At 36.4% G+C, this 20,300-nt stretch overlaps 1 protein-coding gene across 4 annotated transcripts; it reads right to left on the bottom strand.

Annotated features, from left to right (window-relative positions):
- Window positions 1-277: 277 nt before the first annotated feature.
- LOC142526983 (uncharacterized) lies at window positions 278-17,988 on the bottom strand. 4 transcript variants are annotated; one of them, XM_075631683.1, is made up of 6 exons: window positions 17,643-17,988; window positions 14,312-14,473; window positions 862-974; window positions 704-772; window positions 577-638; window positions 278-495 (listed from the first exon to the last, which is right to left on the bottom strand). In XM_075631683.1, the coding sequence occupies exons 1-3, from the start codon at window positions 17,766-17,768 to the stop codon at window positions 954-956; spliced, it is 309 nt and encodes a 102-aa protein (XP_075487798.1). In that variant the 5' UTR covers window positions 17,769-17,988; the 3' UTR covers window positions 278-495; window positions 577-638; window positions 704-772; window positions 862-953. The 4 variants fall into 4 exon arrangements, with proteins under 4 accessions (XP_075487798.1, XP_075487797.1, XP_075487796.1 ...); XM_075631682.1 differs by having other exon boundaries at window positions 278-444; XM_075631681.1 differs by lacking the exon at window positions 278-495 and having other exon boundaries at window positions 505-638.
- Between the last annotated feature and the right edge of the window lie 2,312 nt (window positions 17,989-20,300).

The raw sequence follows: 20,300 nt of genomic DNA, 5'->3' as shown, positions 1-20,300 counted from the left end.
CTTTCCTTTACAACTAAAAACAAGAAGCAAATACATATCTTAACTTTTCACTAGACTAATTATAAATGCATATATAAATTGTTTTAGCGAGTATAATAAGTTCTGATGCAACATTCAAATTATAGATTGAAACATTATTTAATTTAATTTTTTTTGAAAGAAACAGTCATTATAAGCGAACTTCACAACAGTAATCCGGAAAAGAAAACCAATGTTGCCATTAAAAACAACAAATGAAAAAAATTGTACCAATAATAATCATTCAATTTGAGCACCAAGAAGCAAATTAAACAATGTAAAAGACGATGTTAAACAAACCAAAGATTAGAACATGATAAAGCCCACTGAAATGTCTTGAAAATCTTTAAAACATGGCCTGATGGAAAGTCCAGAAGATGATGGTTCCAACAAAAATATCAAGCAAAATAACTCCAAACATTGCTCCTGCTCCAACGAACATTCACGGTCATTTAACCCATGGGCCTCCACCATTCCCTCCATCAAAATAATAATTTTCTAAGGAAGATTTCAAAACCATTACAATGTATAATTTTTAAATATCAAAAATATGAATACCTGGCAACGACCATACCATCTTTATCAACAATTCATGCTTTTCAGTTATCATGATCATGTCCCTAAACAATATAAAAATTTTATGAATTTGTAAATAAAGTTAATTTTCTTTGACAAAATTTCTTACTTGTGAAGAATGAGGACCCTCAAATTGATACGAAGACCCCTAAAATTGTGATGAATGAGGACCTCCAAACTGCATTTGAAATACAAAAATAAATATAAGATATGTGTTGATTGTGCCCAAATTCATCTAATATTATTAATTTAAAAAGAATGTGTTACCATTTGATTGAATACTGGAAAATAATGATGATTGTGCCCAAATAGATATGGAAATTGAGGAGATGTAGATTTATATTGTGAATTTTTTCTTTTCATTTTGGTTTATTTTGCACCTAGCAAGTCCAAAAAAATTACAAACTTAGTGGTAGATTAACTGTTGGGAATCGATATAGAGTTTAGAGGAGCGGGAGGGGGTGAATAAGTTCTTTCCTTTGACGATAATTTTTGCAAAGTGTGCTAGAATCCTGTTAGAGATTGTAGCTATTCTTGTTCAAGAGTAAATCCAGCAGATCACAAATATGAGTGCGGAAACGATCCGATGAAGTGAGGTGAAAAACAGTAATAACAGTAGGCAGTAGATGAGTAGTTGTTTCTGAAAGTTCGAAGATAAAATCCTCTACGTCTCCCCTTCTTCTGTTTCCAGAATGTATCACTAAAAGACTTTGGATTTTACAGTACACACTTGTACACACCCACTTCAGTTAGGACTTATCTTTTGCCTAATGAAACTCTTAGTAACTCGACACAATGTAATTCAATACAACAAGGTTCTGGAAAAAACTCCTTTCCAGATTACAGACTCTTCTTTGAAAATTATCGTAACGTGTTTAGCTTGAAGAAGTGAAGAAACAGCAGTACAAAATGATCTCCAAAGATCAGATGTAAGATATTAAGCGTGTACTGCTTTTCTGCAAATTGAGCTTGAAGATAACGATTGGTTCGCGGTTGCTCAAAGTAACGTTGGATAGATAATATGTTTCTCGATAAAAATGATCAGCGTTATTTTGATCAAATGGGTTTGATCCATATATAGATGACTTGAATCCAACGTCTATAATCAAAACGAATTCTTTAACTTCTGATAGAGACAACTTTATTGCTAAAAGTAGTTCCTGCAAAAAGGCTTCAGAACAATCAGTCTAGTTACATACTAAAATAGGTAATGCGTATTAAATGAATTTGTTCAGTATTAATGAAGCATTTAATGCTTGTACTTGGTGAAGTAACGGTAATATTTAATACATAAAGGATATGTTCTGTTTCTAGCAGTGAGTCAAATTCTGCTTCTGTTTTCTAAATTGATAAGTACTCGAACAGTACTGCTTTGTTAAGGTGACAAGAGAACTTCTATTTTTATATAGTCTTCTGGTTTCACTTAATGAGATCTACTGGTTTTGACTATCATCACCGCAATTAAATTAAGTCTATCAATTTTCCCCTTTGCGGTGATGACAAAACCTAGAAGTGAGTAAGAAGAAGAAAACATTTAAATCACAAAAGATAACAATTATAAACTGAAGAGTAAGTACAGTAAATCAGAATTAAAAGAAAAATTAATCATCATTTTCAATGTCTCTGAAAAGTGCATCATCGTCATCTTGAGGTTCCTGGCTTCTGAGGGATGATTCTGCTAGATGATGTCTTCCTGATCTACCTTCCTCTGTTCTTACTTCTGTTCTGCTCACTGCTTCCCCATTTTTGGCATCAAAGCGAGTTAGCATTTCATCCATTCGGCCCGACAGACTAATAAAGCTATCATTCATCATTTTCAAAAATGAGACTTGATTCGAAACACGATCATTCATAATCTGAATAGACTGAGATTGGGACTCAATCTTGGTGTCAATGGATTCTAGTTTCAAATCAGTAGCCTCCATTTTAGTCGAAATTGATCGAAGAGATGACTCATGAGCAGCAATTGTTCGTAGAACATCGGATTGTCCAATAACTATGTTGGCGTGACTGGTCAAGACATTCTTCCTGAAGATTTCAGATTCAACTTCAAGCTTAGCTAACGATTCTGCCGTTTTAATGACATTATTCGTTATGCGATCTTGGAAGAATTTGGTGGCGTTGACTTCACCAGCATGTTCAAAAGACATCTTTTTGATGATCTCTGAGATTCTTTCAATGTTCCGTTTAAGCGAATCAATCTCAAATTCAAGATCAAAATGTTCTTCATCGGAGGATGGACTTTTAGCAAGCATGCGCGCAGATATTTCAGCTAGACGCACAATGTGAGCAGTGCGAGTAGGTGACTCAGTAGGAAGAACAGCTAAGGCAGTAGAAGTAGTGGGATCTGATGGACCAGTAAAGACAGCAGGAATCTGTTCAGTAGAAGATCTATCAGCAACAGCAGAGGATCCAAGAAATTTCCTTTCTTCTGGTTGCATGGCTTCGATGGCCTCCGACTGTTCAGCGGCTGTATTTTGATCAGTCAAGATAGCTACCATTTCTCTTCGATGTTCAGAAGAGAAGATCTCCAAATTCGGCAGTGACAGAGATTTGGTAGCATCTGATTCTGCTAATTGTTGAGCTGCTGGAGAGGTTAGTGGTTGGACCATGTCATCAGCCAGGGCTGCTTCTGGTGCAACAGAGATATCAACAACAATGGATTGAACGACTTCATCCACTGAAGTCAGTTCACGGACAGAGATGAGAGGAGAGGAGTGAGTAGGTAATTTGGGAGAGGCAGGCGTACTAGAAACGTTAGCTCTTGGAGAAGCCATGGTTCTTTCCTCAACTGACTTATTCTGAGCAAGTTCTGGAACAAAGCCTACTTAATATTGAACGGGCTAACCAAACGCCTGTTCTTGAGCAAGAAGTTGCTCATTCATCAATCTCAAGCGTTCAGAAAGAATATGGATCACGATCTGATCCTGAGCAGCAGTTGGAAATACTTGATGCAATGGGATAGCGTCTAAATCAGCAATTGCTGTTGTTTTCTTGATGCGAAGAAGAGTGCGGGCTTTCTTTTCGGTAGTGGTGGCAGGGACAGATGCTTGAATAGGAGCAGCAGATTCCTCAAAGATTGTTTTATCAGAATCCGTGGAGATAACCACTCTCTTTCTCTTATTTTCTTATGAGGTTCTTGAGCCTCAGTTTGTGCATCTCCAACCACCTTTTTCATGGAAATAAATTCAGCGACAGTTGGCTTTGGCCTTAGCGCAAGCACGTTATCAGCATCAGCCATTGTGACGTAGGAGGCGTCCTGATCAGTAGTAAAAGCAAAACCAGCATCCTTGAGCATTGTGCTGATCTGAACAGCAAAACCAGAACTTTTTCGTAGCACCATATCCTTCATTACTCGAAACAAGAAAGAACTCCAATCTACTTTGTACTCAGAAGTGATGGAAATCATCACCTGAAACTTTTCTTTGGTCAGCCGATCAAACGTTCCGTCTTTCACTAGCAGTGCTTTTGCTACAATGTCAGCGAGCACTTGAAATTCCATCTTCAAAAGCTTCTTAAAACAGGATGGAGAGAGTTCCTCTCTAGAAGCTGAGAAACCAAGTAGAGCAGTAGACATTTCTTCCTTAGAAATGCTATAAAATTCAGAAAAACCAGAACACGACAGGAAGAAAGTTGATCCCAATAGGACACTGTCGATGGAGATATATGCGTTCCCTTGAGAATAGGTGATTCTTCCTTCTTGTATAGTTGCCTTGGCGTAGAAATCCAAAAGAGCAGTTTTGTATATAACGGCAGGTGCTTCCAAAAATTTTCTGAGTCCGGATTTCTCAATGGATTGAAACATTTTGACAAGTTGTTCATCCTTGATATTTAGGACGGAAGCAAAGTTAATTTGATAAACGTTCAAAGTGTAAGCTCCGGCCATTTCTGTAAACAAGACAAATTTGAGATAAGATCTGTAAGAGAGATGAGCAAGAGAAATCAGTAGCTAGTAGGCAAGATTCTGGAAACGTAAAAAGTGAAAAGAAATAAAAAGAGCGGTTGATAATCAAAAAGTGTATAGCCGTCAGTGAAACACAAGGACACGTGTCAATATGTTTGCGGTTGAGTATTTGAAAAGTTAAACAGAGGATGTCAGAGAAAATCTAATGATTTCAAAATTTGAAAGGTAATACAAAAAGAGCGGGCTGTCCAATTGGTTACTGAAAATAACCAGAAGAGGGTTTGTCGTTTTATGATAATATCTACTGGAAGTCATAAGTTGCTGAAATATTTCCAGCACTTGGATACAAAACCAGTAGACACATTGTTTTATCGAAAAGACAAACACCCTTTCTACTTCTAACAAAGTACGAAAGTGACAGTCTGAAAACGATACTGTTCCCCCTAAATTAATGCAACTAATAAATGTGAAGATACAAAATTTGGGGAAGTGACAGATGATTCTTGGTATTCGAGTAGTCAGATAGCCGTCACTTCATCTCACTACAAAAAAAAGGCGAAAGACAACGGTTTTTCACCGTTGTCGTAGGTGAAATAAAACCGTTGTTAAAGCCCATGTGGTTAAAGGGTGTGCTCAAAGACAACGGTGAAAAACCGTTGTCGTAGACGTCAAAGACGGCGGTGAAAACCCGTTGTCGTAGGTATTGTAAAACCGTTGTTAAAGGCCTTGTGGTTAAAGGGTGCGCTCAAAGAAAACGTTGAAAAACCATTGTTATAGACGTCTAAAGACGACGGTGAAAAACCGTTGTCGTAGCATTGAAAAATAGTTGTTAAACTAAATGTTGCGACGATTTTCCTAAATAAACCGTCGCTATTAGCAACGGTTTTTATAAAACCGTAGCTATTAGCAACTGTTTATTATATGACGTCCGTCGCAAACCAGCGACAATTACTAAATTGCCGTCGCTAATTAGCGACGGTGTTTATATTAATTCCGTCGCTGCTTAGCGACAGTTTATCATATGCTTTCCGTCGCTAAATTTTTCCGTAAAATAAAAAAAAATTTATTGTTATAATTTAATAAACCTTCAAAAAAAACTTACAAACTTACTAAATTAATAATATTTATAATCTTACACTTCGAACCTTAAATAGTTTTTCTTAAATTAAAATAATATTTAAAATCTTACACTTAGAAGTTACACTTAGAACTGAAAATAACTGAAGAGAAAAGAATTCGTTGTGAGGAGAAATGACTAAGGATGCGGTTTTTATAGGCAATTTGCAATTAGCGACGGTATTTCTTTAAACCGTCGCGAAAAGCGACGAATACAACCAAATCGTCGCCATGAGCGACAGTTCAGTTAAACCCGTCGCTATTAGCGACGGATTTATAGATAACCGTCGCAAAATTCAAATTAGCGACGAGTGTTTCGTCGTTAATTTAAAATTGTGACATTTTTATTGAAACTGTCGCTAAATTATGCGACAGGTTTTTTTAAAACGTCACGAATTCAACAATGCGACAGTTTTGTGAACCGTCGCTAATTTGAATTTGCGACAGTTATTTTGAAAACCGTCGCTAAATGTAGCGACGACTTATTTCAAACAGTCGCTGATTTAAAATTAGCGACAGTTTGACTTAAACCGTCACTAATTTTAACGACGGTTTATGAAAAACCGTCGCTACTTTTAATCGATTTTTTTTAAAAAATTATAAACTACGACAACGTTTTTTCAAAAAACCGTTGTCATTAACCAAATAAAACACTAAAAAATGACAACGTTTTTTTGAAACGTTGTCGTAGTAAAAAAAAACATCCGAAAGACAACGGTTTACTTAAACCGTTGTCTTTGACCCTTGACAGAATCTTATATAGACAACGGTTTTTGAAAAAACGTTGTTGTAGCCTAAAAAAACCATCCGAAAGACAGCGGTTTTTAAAAGCCGTTGTTGTAGCCTAAAAAAAACGCTCATAGACAACGGTTGTTAAAACCGTTGTTGTAGCAAAAAAAAAGCTCTTAGACAACAGTTTTCAAAAACCGTTGTTGTAGCCCAAAAAAAAAAACGCTCATAGACAACGTTTTTTAAAAACCGTTGTCGTAGACACATCAAAGACAACGGTACGACAACGGTTTTTAAAAAACCGTTGTCTATCAGCGGGTTTTTTAGGCTACGACAACGGTTTTTGTTAAAACCGTTGTTAAAAGTTAAAAACACAACGGTTTTTATTAAAACCGTTGTCTTATGAGTGTTGTTGATTTTTATTTTTCTTGTAGTGTCTCTCCAAGATTCTATATAAGTGCCTGCAAGTTCACAAACTAAGTCATTTACTTTTATCAAATCAAATGGGTAGAACAAGTAATCTCTCGGAGTCTTCTTCAGAGTCTGAATCAGCAGATGATTTCTAGAAACAACTTCCAGCGTCTCGTAAGAAGATGTTTGAAGAAATCTTTTTTCAAGATATGAGGGCTGGGAAGAAAATCCCCATTTTATAATATGAACAATCAGTAAGATTGTTCAAAATTATTAGGACTAGGCTGTGGAATCACCTCTTCCACAACCACAATCATTCAAGGAGAGGGGTTCCCAGCAGTCCTTAGATAGGTTCCCTACTGAAGTACTTTGCACTGAAGTACTTCAAGCTGCTGATATAAAAAAATGTAGTAGATAAACATTATGTAATGCTTCTGGTTTTATGAAAAAAAATCTCATTTTATCATGTATTTGTTTATCTACTGTTTTTATTGATTGAATAAATAAATAATGGATAAGAAAAACTGAGTCTTTGTAAGTCGGTAGAACTGTTCGGTTGACTTGAGACTCTTCAACTTCTTCAACATTAAAAGTAACCTGTCTATAAATAAGATAACAACACATGTTCAAGAAATAGCAATTTGATATGTCAGGCTCAAGCAATTCGATGCCTGTAGCAGTACTCATGTCTTGGTAACACCAGAGACACTTCCTCATCTGGAAGCTTTGAAGAAGACCATTGAAAAATATATCTGGATAAAGGTCATGTCTTCATGGTTCAAGGTGCAGGATCTTCAGAATATGTATCAAAATGGTTTGACTTCTACTACTGCACAAAGAGCAACAGCAAGGAAGTACAAACGGGAGTTTGAAGTTGATCATGTTTCTGAGCTTGCTACTGATAGAGTTCTGCTTAACTTGATGCTCTAGAAGGAATGGCATCAGCTAGAAAAGATTTCCAGTGCAGAATCCTTTAAAAGTATTAGGAGTCATGAGTTGAATAACTGGATTTCTGAGTGGCAAGACTCTGTAGGAAATGAATTAGATCGTGTAACCTGGTTTCGATTACATTCTAAATAAAATAACAATAGTTGTCACTTGTTGTCTCTTTACTATTGTGCAAATAAATCAATGTTAGTCGAATAACATATAACTGATAATATTTACCAAAATAATCAAGTTAGATCAATTAAACCAAGTATATTACGAAAATAAGAAAACTTATTCTCAGGCAGAGGTTTTGTAAAGATGTCTGCTGCTTGTAAATCAGTAGAAATGTATTCCAGACGAATTTTCTTCTTCTGCACATGATCTCTAATAAAATGATGTCTAATGTCGATGTGCTTTGTTCTGGAATGAAGTACTGGATTTTACGTAATTGCAATGGCACTGGTATTGTCACAGAAGATAGGTGATTCAGAAGCATGAACTCCATAGTCTTTAAGCTGTTGTTGTATCCATAGTATTGGAGAACAGCAGCTTTCAGCAGCGAGGTATTCTGCTTCTGCAGTAGACGTAGCTATGGAAGTCTGCTTTTTACTAAACCAAGAGATCAGCCTATCACCAAGAAATTGACAAAAACCACTTGTGTTTTTCCTGTCTAGCTTGCAACCTGCATAATCAGCATCTGAATATCCAATAAGATTAAAAGATGAATCATTAGGATACCATAAGCCGACATTTTGAGTTCCCTTTAAGTACTTCAGAATACGTTTAGCAGTAATGTAATGTGACTGCTTAGGGTTAGATTGAAATCTTGCACAAATGCAAACATCAAACATAATATCAGGTCTACTGGCAGTAAGATATAACAGAGAACCAATAAGACCACGATACTGAGTTACCTCTACTGGAGTTCCACTATCATCCTTATCAAGTTTAGTAGATGAGCTCATTGGAGTGGAAGCAGCAGAGCATGCTTCCATGACAAACTTTTTCAGTAGCTCCTTGGTGTACTTAGCTTGATTTATGAAAATTCCAATATCAAGTTGCTTGATCTTCAATCCTAGGAAGAATGTTAATTCTCCCATCGTGCTAATTTCAAATTGATCCTGCATTAACTTAGCAAACTTCGCACATAATTTGGGGTTAGTTGACCCAAAAATTATGTCATCAACATAAGTCTGTACTAACAAAATGTGCTTATTCTTAACTAGGGTAAATAGAGTTTTATCTACTGTGTCGATTGTAAAATCATTATTGAGAAGGAATTTTGAGAGGGTGTCATACCATGCTCTAGGTGCCTGTTTTAAATCGTACAGGGCTTTGTGTAATTTAAATACATGATGAGGTAAGAAATGGTCGGTAAAACCTGGAGGTTTTTCAACGTAGACCTCTTCTTGCGGTAGACCATTTAGGAATGCGCTTTTCACGTCCATCTGATAAACTTTGATATTCTTAAAAGCAGGAAAGGCCAAAAATATTCTGATGGCTTCAAGCCTTGCTACTGGTGTAAAGGTTTCATCGTAGTCTATTTCTTCTTCTTGTCTAAAACCTTGAGCTACCAATCTTGCTTTATTTCTGACCACAGTGCCTTCTTCATTTAGTTTGTTTCTGAATACCCACCGAGTTCCAATAACGGCTTGATGAGATGGTCTGGGTATAAGAAACCACACTTCGTTTCTCTTAAATTGATTCAGCTCTTCTTGCATAGCTTCTATCCAACTGGGATCCAGAAGAGCTTCTTCAATTTTCTTTGGTTCATCCTTGGAGATAAAGGCCGCATGCATATATTCATTAATCATTTGCCTTCTAGTTCTTAACGGAGCTGCAGGATTACCAATAACCAGGGATGGAGGATGTGATTTCCTCCAAACAAAAGGGTTTAAAGAGATTTCTTCTTGGTTTGATATATTCGAAATAGGCTCAGCTGGAGCAGTAGCCGTTCTGGAATGTTCACTTGAGGTTCTGGTAAATCTTGTGTCTGAACAATTTGTTCTACCAGAGGAATGTCTGGTTCTGGATTTTGAACATCTTTAACACTAGGTTCTGCATCATCTTCACTATCCAGTTCCAAATGAATCTTATCTAATCTGTTACTCAAATTAGACAAAATTAGAAATTTCAGGAGCACTACTGTCTTCATCAAAGACAACATGAATAGATTCTTCAACATTGAGAGTTCTATTATTGAAGATTCTGAAAACTTTGCTTACTGCAGAATAACCAAGAAAAAGTCCAGCATCTGATTTTGAATCAAATGCAGTCAAATAATTTTTACCATTGTTGTGCACAAAGCATTTGCAACCAAATACATGAAAGTAAGATACACTAAGATTACTCCCTTTCCATATTTCATATGGAGTCTGATTGTGCATTTTGTTGATCATGGTTATGTTTTGTGTGTAGCATGCTGTGTTGATTGCTTCTGCCCAGAAGCGCTGAGAGATGTCTGCATCTGCTAGCATTGTTCTAGCAGCTTCCTTAAGAGTTCTGTTTCTCCTCTCATCCACTCCATTCTGTTGAGGTGTTCTGGAAGCTGAATATTCATGATGAATGCCCTGTTCAACTAAGTACAACTCAAGAATCTTGTTAGTAAACTCAGTACCCCGATCACTTCTAATTTTAATGACAGAGACTGATTTTTCATTTTGAATCTTTTTCAGAAGCTTGATCAGGAGGCTACTTGTTTGATCTTTTCCAGTAAGAAATATTACCCATGTAAATCTAGAAAATTCATCAACAACAACAAGTGTATACTTCATTCCCCCTAAGCTCATGATAGGGATTGGACCAAATAAGTCCATATGCAATAATTCCAAACACCTTGAAGTTGATTTACTACCTTTGTTCTTGAAGCTAGATCTCACCTGCTTGCCAAGTTGACATGCAGAACAAACATGATTCTTAACAAAGTTAATATCAGGCAAACCATCAACTAAATTCTGCTTCTTGAGATTGTTGATTGACTTGAAATTCAGGTGATTCAATCTCTTGTGCCAGAGCCAATGCTTATCAGTAAGAGAGGCAATTAAACATGTAGGAATAGCAACATGATCTAAGTTCCATGAAACTTTGTAGGTGTTGCCTTCTCTCTTTCCAGTTAATACAGTAGACTCAGCAGAATCTTTAACTGTTCATGTTTGCTTCTGAAAAGCTACAGAATAACCATTATCACACAGTTGATTAATGCTAATCAAATTATAACAGAGATTCTCAACCAGTAATACATCATTTATAGTTATGTTACCATGGATAATCTTAGCCTTACCCACGGTTTTACCTTTTGTGTTGTCCCCAAAAGTTATCTTTAGTCCAGTACAACTCATTACTTCTGATAGTAAATTTTTCTGTCCAGTCATGTGTCTTGAGCATCCACTGTCCAATACCATGTGGAGCTGCTGATTTTGATTTTCTTCTGTTGTTCCTGCAAACAAATTTTAGTATTTGGTACCCAAGTCTATTTGGGTCCAAGCCTTATTAGTCCTTTAGGGACCCACATTTGTACAATTCTTGGTGACCTTGTACTTCGGGTATCCAAAGAGGTGTGTGCAACAAAAGGTCTGTTATTTCTAACAGTATGCATATTGGAATGTTGTTTTTCCCTTCTGTTTGCATTGTCTGGCCTGTATCTCTTCTGAACAGGTCTAGAATTATAGTACTGGTAGTTTTTAACCTTCATAGAGGATTGTCCTCCTGAGTTGAATCCTTTACTGGATCCAGCACTCTGGTGAACTCTCCCCTTAGGTTCAACATAACCCAGACCATAATGCTTTCTTCTGTTCATCTGATTTACTTTTCTTTCAACTCGAACAGTTGGTACTTCAGGTTCATATACCGCACTGGATTTGACAAAGTGAATGAATTTCCCTTTGCCTTTATCCAGTTATGGCTTGGTACTAGTTTCAGAAGTGCTTTCATTATTGTTGAATCCGAGACCACTTCTGTCACCGAATTGCTTCTGCAACTCTTGCATCTTCTCTAAAGAAACAGAAGACTTGTTCCAAGCATTTACCAGAATAGATAACTTCTGATTCTCAGACTCATCGTCTGGTAATTTGCATTAACCCTGTCATTCTCAGTTCTTAACTTACTTATCTCAACTTTTAAATAATTGCAGCTATTCTCTTGTAAACAAGTGAACTTACTGACTTGATTTTTTAAGTTTTGATTTTCAGTCTTAACTTCCTCGAATGACTGAGAAAGTCTTGAGTACTCTTCCACCATGTCATGCAGTGCTTTAATCAAATCAGTCCGTGTAAATTCGTCAGAGTCAAAGTCAAGTACCTCTCCAGATGTCGAGGTTGGCTCAATATCCGCCATAAGACACTTGATCTCTTCTGCATCACTTTCGCTAGAATGAATTTTCTAAGTCAGAGGACTCAGAACTAGAATCCGCCCATTTAGACTTGCTTTCCTCAGCAATTATCGCTTTGCGGTCTCTTCTGAATTTCTTGTCATTCCTTTTGTATTCCTTCTTCTTCTGGTCATCCTTCTTGAGCTTTGGACAATCAGCAATAAAGTGACCGATCTTTCCACAGTTAAAGCACGCCATATCACCAGGTGGTGAATTCTTCTTGAAGTTCCGATTAGGACTTTGGTAAGCTCGATGATTCTTTTTCGTAAATCTGGAAAATTTATTCACAAAGAGAGACGTAGCATCATTGCTGATTTTTTCAGCAGTATTTTCAAAAGTTCTCTCAATGATGGTAGCAGGTACTGCTTGTGGAATAACTACAGCAGCAGCAGCAGTAGAAGTAGTAGCAGCAGTAGCAGCAAGAGCCTTGGTTGGCATATTTGTTGAGGGCTCTTCTCCGTTTCTCACTTCTAGCTCGAACTCATAGGCCTTTAAGTCAGCGAACAAGTAATGTAGCTCCAACTTGTTTAGATCTTTATAGACTCTCATAGCCATTATTTTGACGTCCCATTCCCTGGGTAAAGCTCTCATCACCTTGAGTGCTATTTCTCTGTTGCCATGCTCTTTACCTAGAGCTGCTAGTTCATTAATCAGGCTGCTGAACCATTCATCAAACTCATTTAGAGTTTCTCCAGCTTTCATTTTCAGATTTTCAAACTTCTGCATTGCTACAAACAGTTTATTTTTCTTTGTGTGCTCATTTTATTCACATATTTTAATGAGCTTTTCCCAAATTTCTTTCGCAGTAGAGCACATCTTGATTTTGCTGAATGTGTTCTTATCAAGAGTTTTATAAAGAATGTCCTTCGCGACGTTGTCGAGATTTGCTTTCTTTTTATCTTCACTAGTCCATTCGCTTCTTGGTTTTTCAACCATTTGCGGCGCACCATCAGTAACAGCAATAGCTGTATTATGCTTTAAAATCTTTAATGGACCATCTGTGATGACATACCATATCTCATCATCTTGAGCTGCAAGGTGGGCTTGCATCCAGATCTTCCAATCATCAAATTCTTCTTTTGAGAACATGGGAACCTTGCTAAAATGTGCCATAACTGTTGTAAATTTTTCAGAACAAGAGAAATCTGCTCTGATACCATTTGTTGGGGATCGATGTAGAGTTTAGAGGGGAGGGGGGGAATAAACTCTTTCCTTTGACGATAGTTTTTGCAAAGTGTGCTAGAATCCTGTTAGAAATTGTAGCTATTCTTGTTCAAGCGTAAATCCAGCAAATCACAAATATAAGGGCGGAAACGATCCGATGGAGTAAGGTGAAAAACAGTAATAACAGTAGGCAGTAGATGAGTAGTTGTTTCTGGAAGTTCGAAGATAAAATCTTCTACGTCTCCCCTTCTTCTGTTTCCAGAAGGTATCACTAAAAGACTTTGGATTTAGTACACACTTGTACTCACCCACTTCAGTTAGAACTTATCTTTTGCCTGCTGAAACTCTTAGTAACTCGACACAATGTAATTCAATACAATAAGGTTCTGGAAAAGACTCTTTTCCAGATTACAGACTCTTCTTTGAAAATTATCGTAACATGTTTATCTTGAAGAGGTGAAGACACAGTAGTACAAAATGATCTCCAAAGATCAGATGTAAGATATTAAGCGTGTACTGCTTTTCTGCAAATTGAGCTTGAAGATAACGATTGGTTCGCAGTTGCTCAAAGTAACGTTGGATAGATAATATGTTTCTCGATAAAAATGATCAGTGTTATTTTGATCAAATGGGTTTGATCCATATATAGATGACTTGAATCCAACGTCTATAATCAAAACGGCTTCTTTGACTTCTGATAGAGACAACTTTATTGCTAAAAGTAGTTCCTGCAAAAAGGCTTCAGAACAATCAGTCTTGTTGCATACTAAAATATGTAATGCGTATTAAATGACTTTGTTCAGCATTAATGAAGCATTTAATACTTATACTTGGTAAAGTAACGGTAACATTTAATATATAAAGGATAGGTTCTGTTTCTAGCAGTGAGTCAAGTTCTGCTTCTGTTTTCTAAACTGATAATTACTCGAAGAGCAGTGCTTTGTTAAGGCGACAAGAGAACTTCTGTTTTTATATAGTCTTTTGGTTTCACTTAACGAGATCAACTGGTTTTGACTATCATCACCGCAATTAAATTAAGTCTATCATTAACTATATAATGAGTAAAATGAATAAATTTTAAATAAATGAAAACTTACTTGAAATTTGAGCTTTTCCCTTTCCTTTTCCTTTTCTTTTTTTGCTCTTAGTATCCCAGTGTCGTGTAATATTTGCATTTGTAACTCCTTTTGCTTTAGCAGTAAGTAGGTTACGTATGCAAACTCCATCACTTCGAATATCATCACACGGTTTCTCATCGTCTACACTCAACTTCGAGACAAGTTCAAATATTGGTTGACAACACCATATATCGATCTCATTACTTGGTTGACAACTACTACCACCATCTCAGATACATGACCACCACTACCTCCACCATTGCCACTTTCTTGAAAATCAGAGTTAACTCTATTTATTACATTCTTCATCCATCTCTTCAAAATATAACATTTGGGTAAAACAGTGACATTCATACAGTTAAACACCATCAAAGCATGCTTACACAAAATCCCCACAATCTCAAACTTTTGACAACTACACTTTATTTCATGATTCTGCTTGTTGAATACCACGTGCCTGACTCTTGAGTTTTCATTATGAGATTTTACTTTGATCTCGATCCAATTCCAATGATTACCAAAACAAGATAGTGGTTCAACATATTTGCAATTCAAAGAATTAACCAATTCAATTTCAAATAACTGGTATATGGTAATCGTATAAACATCAGCAGCATGAATCAAAAATGGATGATTTTTCAAATTTTGTGCAGGCTTACCATGACGACAACGAGTATCCTCATTCTTCTCCTTTACCTGCCAATTGTCTTGAATCTTTGCATAATTCGTCACAAATTCATACAAAGAACTCATATTATTACATGTTTTTTTGAAAACCATATTTGTGACCTCACTCCTTGAAGTAGCAAAAAGTCCCGCACTAAACCTTTCATTACTAAAAGCAGGAGCCCATTTTTTCCTAATTTTGTACATCCCATTCAACCATTTATGACCATCCAAATTATATTTATCAACCATATATCTCCATGTGGTCTCAAATTCATCTTCAGATTCACAATAAGTCATGCATTTATGCCATAAATTTTTAAAAGTTGAATCACCATTTAAACTCCCAAAGTATGAGGGGGCATTTTGATTTATATGTCATTTACATAAATGATGATGTGAATGTGGAAAAACGGTTTCAATGGCATTCATCATGGCTTGACATCAGTCTGAAAAGATAGTTTGAGGTCGCTTTTCATTCATAGAATCAAGAAATGTTCTAAACAACCATTCAAATGAACTTTCGGTTTCATCTGACATAAAGGCCAAGTCAAACAACACATTCCGCATATGATGATTTGTACCAACAAATTGAGTACATATCAAATTATACATGTTTGTTCTATATGTTGTATCAATTGATAGGATATCACCAAAATATTCATAATCAACCGCACATCTATAGTCTCGAAAGAAAAAGTTCATCATCCTATTGTCATCATCCAATTGCACATTCCAGTAAAAGTAATTCTCCTTATTCGCCTTATTTAAAAAATATTGAATAAGTGCAGTAGCATATCTATTCTCAACTTTGGTATGTTTTTTCAGTCGACTCAAATGGTCATATGCATCCTTTCTAATAAAACCTAAATTTTCTTGGCCACATGCTTCAATTTCCATAAAAGAAACAGCACTAGAGATAGATATTCCAGCATTTACCATAGCTTCTAGAGTAGACTTTTTTGCATGTGATATATCGCGTGCCGATCTTAACAAGTGAGTTTGATCAGGTGCAAACATATCATGGTTATGCTCCATAGAAAATCTACTCACCCGCCATTCACCCTCTGTTGGGATCGGGAAAGAGTTTAGAGGGGGGGGTGAATGAAATCTTTCAAATTTTCTTCTTTAAAATGTTTATTTCAACCGTTTTTAGGCGGTTGAAAATTCTTCTCAAACGGTTGGAAATGTGAACCATTATTAAGTGCGGAAAACGGTTCACAATCTCCAATATAAACTTAAACACGTTAACATGCTTAATCAACAATTAGAGACTGGAAAAGCAAGTGCTTGCGAGAAGTAAAGTGACACAAGATTTTTATGGATGTTTGGAGAATGAATACTCCTACGTCGCCCCTTCTTCCTTCATAGGAAGGTTTTCACTAAAAGACTTTGGTTTTACAAACTTTTTGCAACAGCCCACTCCAATCAGGACTTATCACACTGCCTGTTTTGGAACTCTTAGTGATCACTTTACACTACTGGATATTTAAGAATACTTTGTTCACCAGACACCAAGACTAAATCAAATAACCAAAAGATTACTGATGTGAACAATCAGTTTGGTTTAAATAGCACGAAATTGATCCTTAGATGATCGAATGTAATTATGTTCAAAGCGTGCTGAAAGAGCGATGAAGTGTACAGACTTTTGATAGCGCTATGAGATCTTTGTATATGCTAGCAACGAGATTTTTTAGCTGTAAATCGAGAGGTGTGTTTAGCTAGCACACTTCTCCGTTAATATACACGATCTTCTTAACGGTTGGGAAGAACACATCAACGTTAACCTGATCCTCTGAACAGATGTGTTGATGTCGTCTTTATGAACATTAATTGTTTTTCAATGAACGCATTTAATGTTCTTTTTGCTCAACATAGTTCTAAAGCGCTTTACTTGAGGAGTTCCTTTTATGGTAACCGTTTTTAGCATCAGAACTTGAAGTTTATACTTGGTCTTCCTTTTCTGGGATAGAGACATAAATGCAGATCATTCTTGAAACTGATGTACGTATACGTTGACTTCAAGGCGGTGTAATACTTTGAATGTGTTAAGGCGGTCAGAGAATGTCTTTGAGCAATAAATGGTTCTTTTTAATGATCCGGTTCTGAGGAGGTACATTTAAGTCCAAGCTTCTCTTTATTCAGAAAATAGAATTCGCCAGCGATCTGAAATAAGCGGTTGAGACTTCTTTAAGCTTTAGCTGGTTAGAAAGATATTCCATCTGTTGAGCTGGGCGATTGAACTGATACATGTCACATATATAAACCGCAGCTGTTTTCGTGCTATCATGTTTTTGTCATACACCAAAATTCTTGGGAATAATAATTTCTTAACACCCTCTTTCTCTCTTGTAATCTTCAGTTTGGCTTTACAGTTAGTTCTAGTGACATGCTTTTGATAAACTGGAATCCTTTTACTAGAACTTTTTTCATCTTTCAAACCTTGACATGAACAATTAAATCTCTTTGATTGAAGTTCACTAGTATGGGGAAAACATCATTGATCACCCTTTCTCACACTAAATCCCTTGGCATGTGCGTATTGACAATATAATAAATAAGCATCTTCAACATTGTTCACAATCGTACCCACTAGTAGTTTACTTTCCAAAACATCAACAACATAGTTTTCAGTTTGTACCTCAACGTTTTTCGGCATAGATAAATCAGGGACTCCACATTTCACTTCTGAAATCCGATCAATTTGAACTTCATGACTGTAGTCTCCCTGCAGCTCTTCAAGTGACAGTGCATTGTTATCTTCCATTTTCAATCAAGAAACCAATCAATTTTCTGAAATCGTAAAAATGTAAAGCATAAGAACAAATGGAACTAAAGTTTGACTTTTCAAATATGAAATGAAACATTTCAATTACATGATTCAAGTTGCATTTGTTTGAAAAACAAACGGTCAATTTCTAGACAAATTATTTCTAATTTTATTTATCATACTTTGTGTCTACCGAACTGAATTAAATTCATGTTGTCAATATTTACTACGAATTTAAACAAAAAGTTGCAGTATCCCAAGTACTAAAATGTTTTCACACGAATTTAATGCATGAACAATTTGAAAATATTTTCAAAATTTATAAAAATATTGGCAACCGAACCGATCGAATAGAGATGTATTGCCAAGAGATAATGTTGTAAGTTCGATAAATTCAAGAATAATGTAGGATACTCCTGGTATTCAGTCTACGTTATGATGAAATACAGTATCCTATATTTTTTAATGCCATCACAGGATATGATGACGAAATACCAGGAGCATCCTGCATTTTATTTTAATTAAAATGAGTGAAGAATGAATTTTGAAATGAGTGGAGATTGATATCAAGATAAATTGATCATGAGAATGTCGATATTTATAATGTTCCTGGGATCATCTTTTTTAAACATTTCCCGGTGCAAAACTTGGCCTATGAGTTACATGAACATACTGTTAGAGTAGATGTCCTGCAAGCCAACGGTTGGCTAGAGAATTTATTGACTCAAGTGTAATAAACAATCTTTATTTTAATATAATTTAACTTTTTATGGTCTTGTTTTACTTTATCTGTATACTCATTCAATCAGCATAGATAAAGTCCTTGATTATACTTTAATACAAATGAATCGTAATTCGATGTTGAAACTCATTTGTAAACATTGTATATTCTAAATTTGTTCCTAGTCGATTCAGCCGCCTAAAACATGGATAAAGGTCGCTTGAGCTCGAGACTAGCATCTGTGATGTTGTGTACCGCGTTTCTTGGTAAGGGCATAGAGATGTACAAACATGCATATGGGTAGTCATATGATGATTATACCGAACTACCCTCTCTCGAACTTTCCAAGTGGTTATTATTCATCGAGAGGATAAGTCCGTGGTTATGATTGTACACCATTAGTTTGTACGACCTGGGACAACACTGAGGCTCTATATTCTAGGCTGTGCTTTGACTCATTTACCGACTCCAGGAGAGTCATCAGGTGGCGAGATTGGGTATAGTTGCGACACATGTAGGAGCCAGTGCATTGTAGTCGAGAATTCACCGTTCACCTACGGGTGTGGATATCCTATGTGATATGATGAAATAATAGTGCGTGGAATCTCTGGCCAGAGTATGAGATGTACGTTACAGAAGGAGTTCTCCAATTGTATATGCGATGCCACTATTTATTCTCAAATATGTGTCACATAGTTATCGAATTTATATGAAACCCTCGATAAATCAATGGTTGCAGATTCGATCGGGATATATGAGATCAAGGGACCGTACTTTACGTTAATCATAACCGACTGGTTCTTGCAGGAACTATAAGTGATACCTAGTGAGTCATGGGACGATGTTACTAGACGCTCTTACCATGATTCGATGGGTTTAATCAGAAAATAGTTTCTGATCATGATCAAATGTTGGTGCATGGAATGGGGCAAATTAGGGTAAGCCTGAATAAATGATTATGTCCTGAATCACAAAGAGTTGTGAACTCATGGCTAGCTGTAACCCTGAATCATTGAGGGTCACACAAGCACTTGTATACTTGTTCCCGTTGAGATAATAAATTCAATGAGTTGAATTTATAAGAAATAAGTTTGATATGATCAATCGATACTCTCATAAATAAAGTTTATAAAATTTTAAAGAAATCTTGAGAGCATGACTGCTAAAGACAGTCAAAGGGAGTGTGATGCAACGTGGTTGATCAAGCACCAAAGAAAACATGGGATTCGTTGGTATTGCCCGAAGGACCTATAACGAGGGGACGTAGCAAGAAGTTTAAAGAAGCACTTCAAGGACTCATGATGAACTACCAAGGAGGATCTACAAATTGGATTACTAAACTAGAAGAGGTTGGGAATCATGGGAATAATATTGGAGGTCTTTGGAATGTTATTCAAGTGCAATTGCCGAAGGTCCAGCGCACCCGCGCTAAAGCAGGGACCGCACCCGCGGTCCATGATAATCAAATTTAAAAAATTTCCCGAAGCTGCACCGCACCCGCGGTCAAATCATTAGCGCACCCACGGTCTATTGCCGAAGCTACACCGCACCCGCGGTCAAACAAGCACCCCACCCGCGGTCTTTTGGCGCACTTCCGTGTCAAAGTTGCTAGTTATCTTATTTAAGCCTTTTCACACAACTTTTCTTATTTTTATTGTTTATATAATGTATTGTAAGGGGGATGAACGAAATCATTGAAGATTGATATCAAATTATTGGAGATTTCTCTCAATTTACAAGGCTTGTGTTTTGTGTTTATCAAAATCAAACTTATCAAAGATTGCATCTTTGTGGCGTTTGTCGATTGT

This window comes from Primulina tabacum, chromosome 15 (assembly GCF_025594145.1).
Source record: "Primulina tabacum isolate GXHZ01 chromosome 15, ASM2559414v2, whole genome shotgun sequence".
NCBI lineage: Eukaryota > Viridiplantae > Streptophyta > Magnoliopsida > Lamiales > Gesneriaceae > Primulina > Primulina tabacum.
Note: the sequence above shows the minus strand (reverse complement) of the source record. Positions and strands in the feature narration are given on the sequence as shown.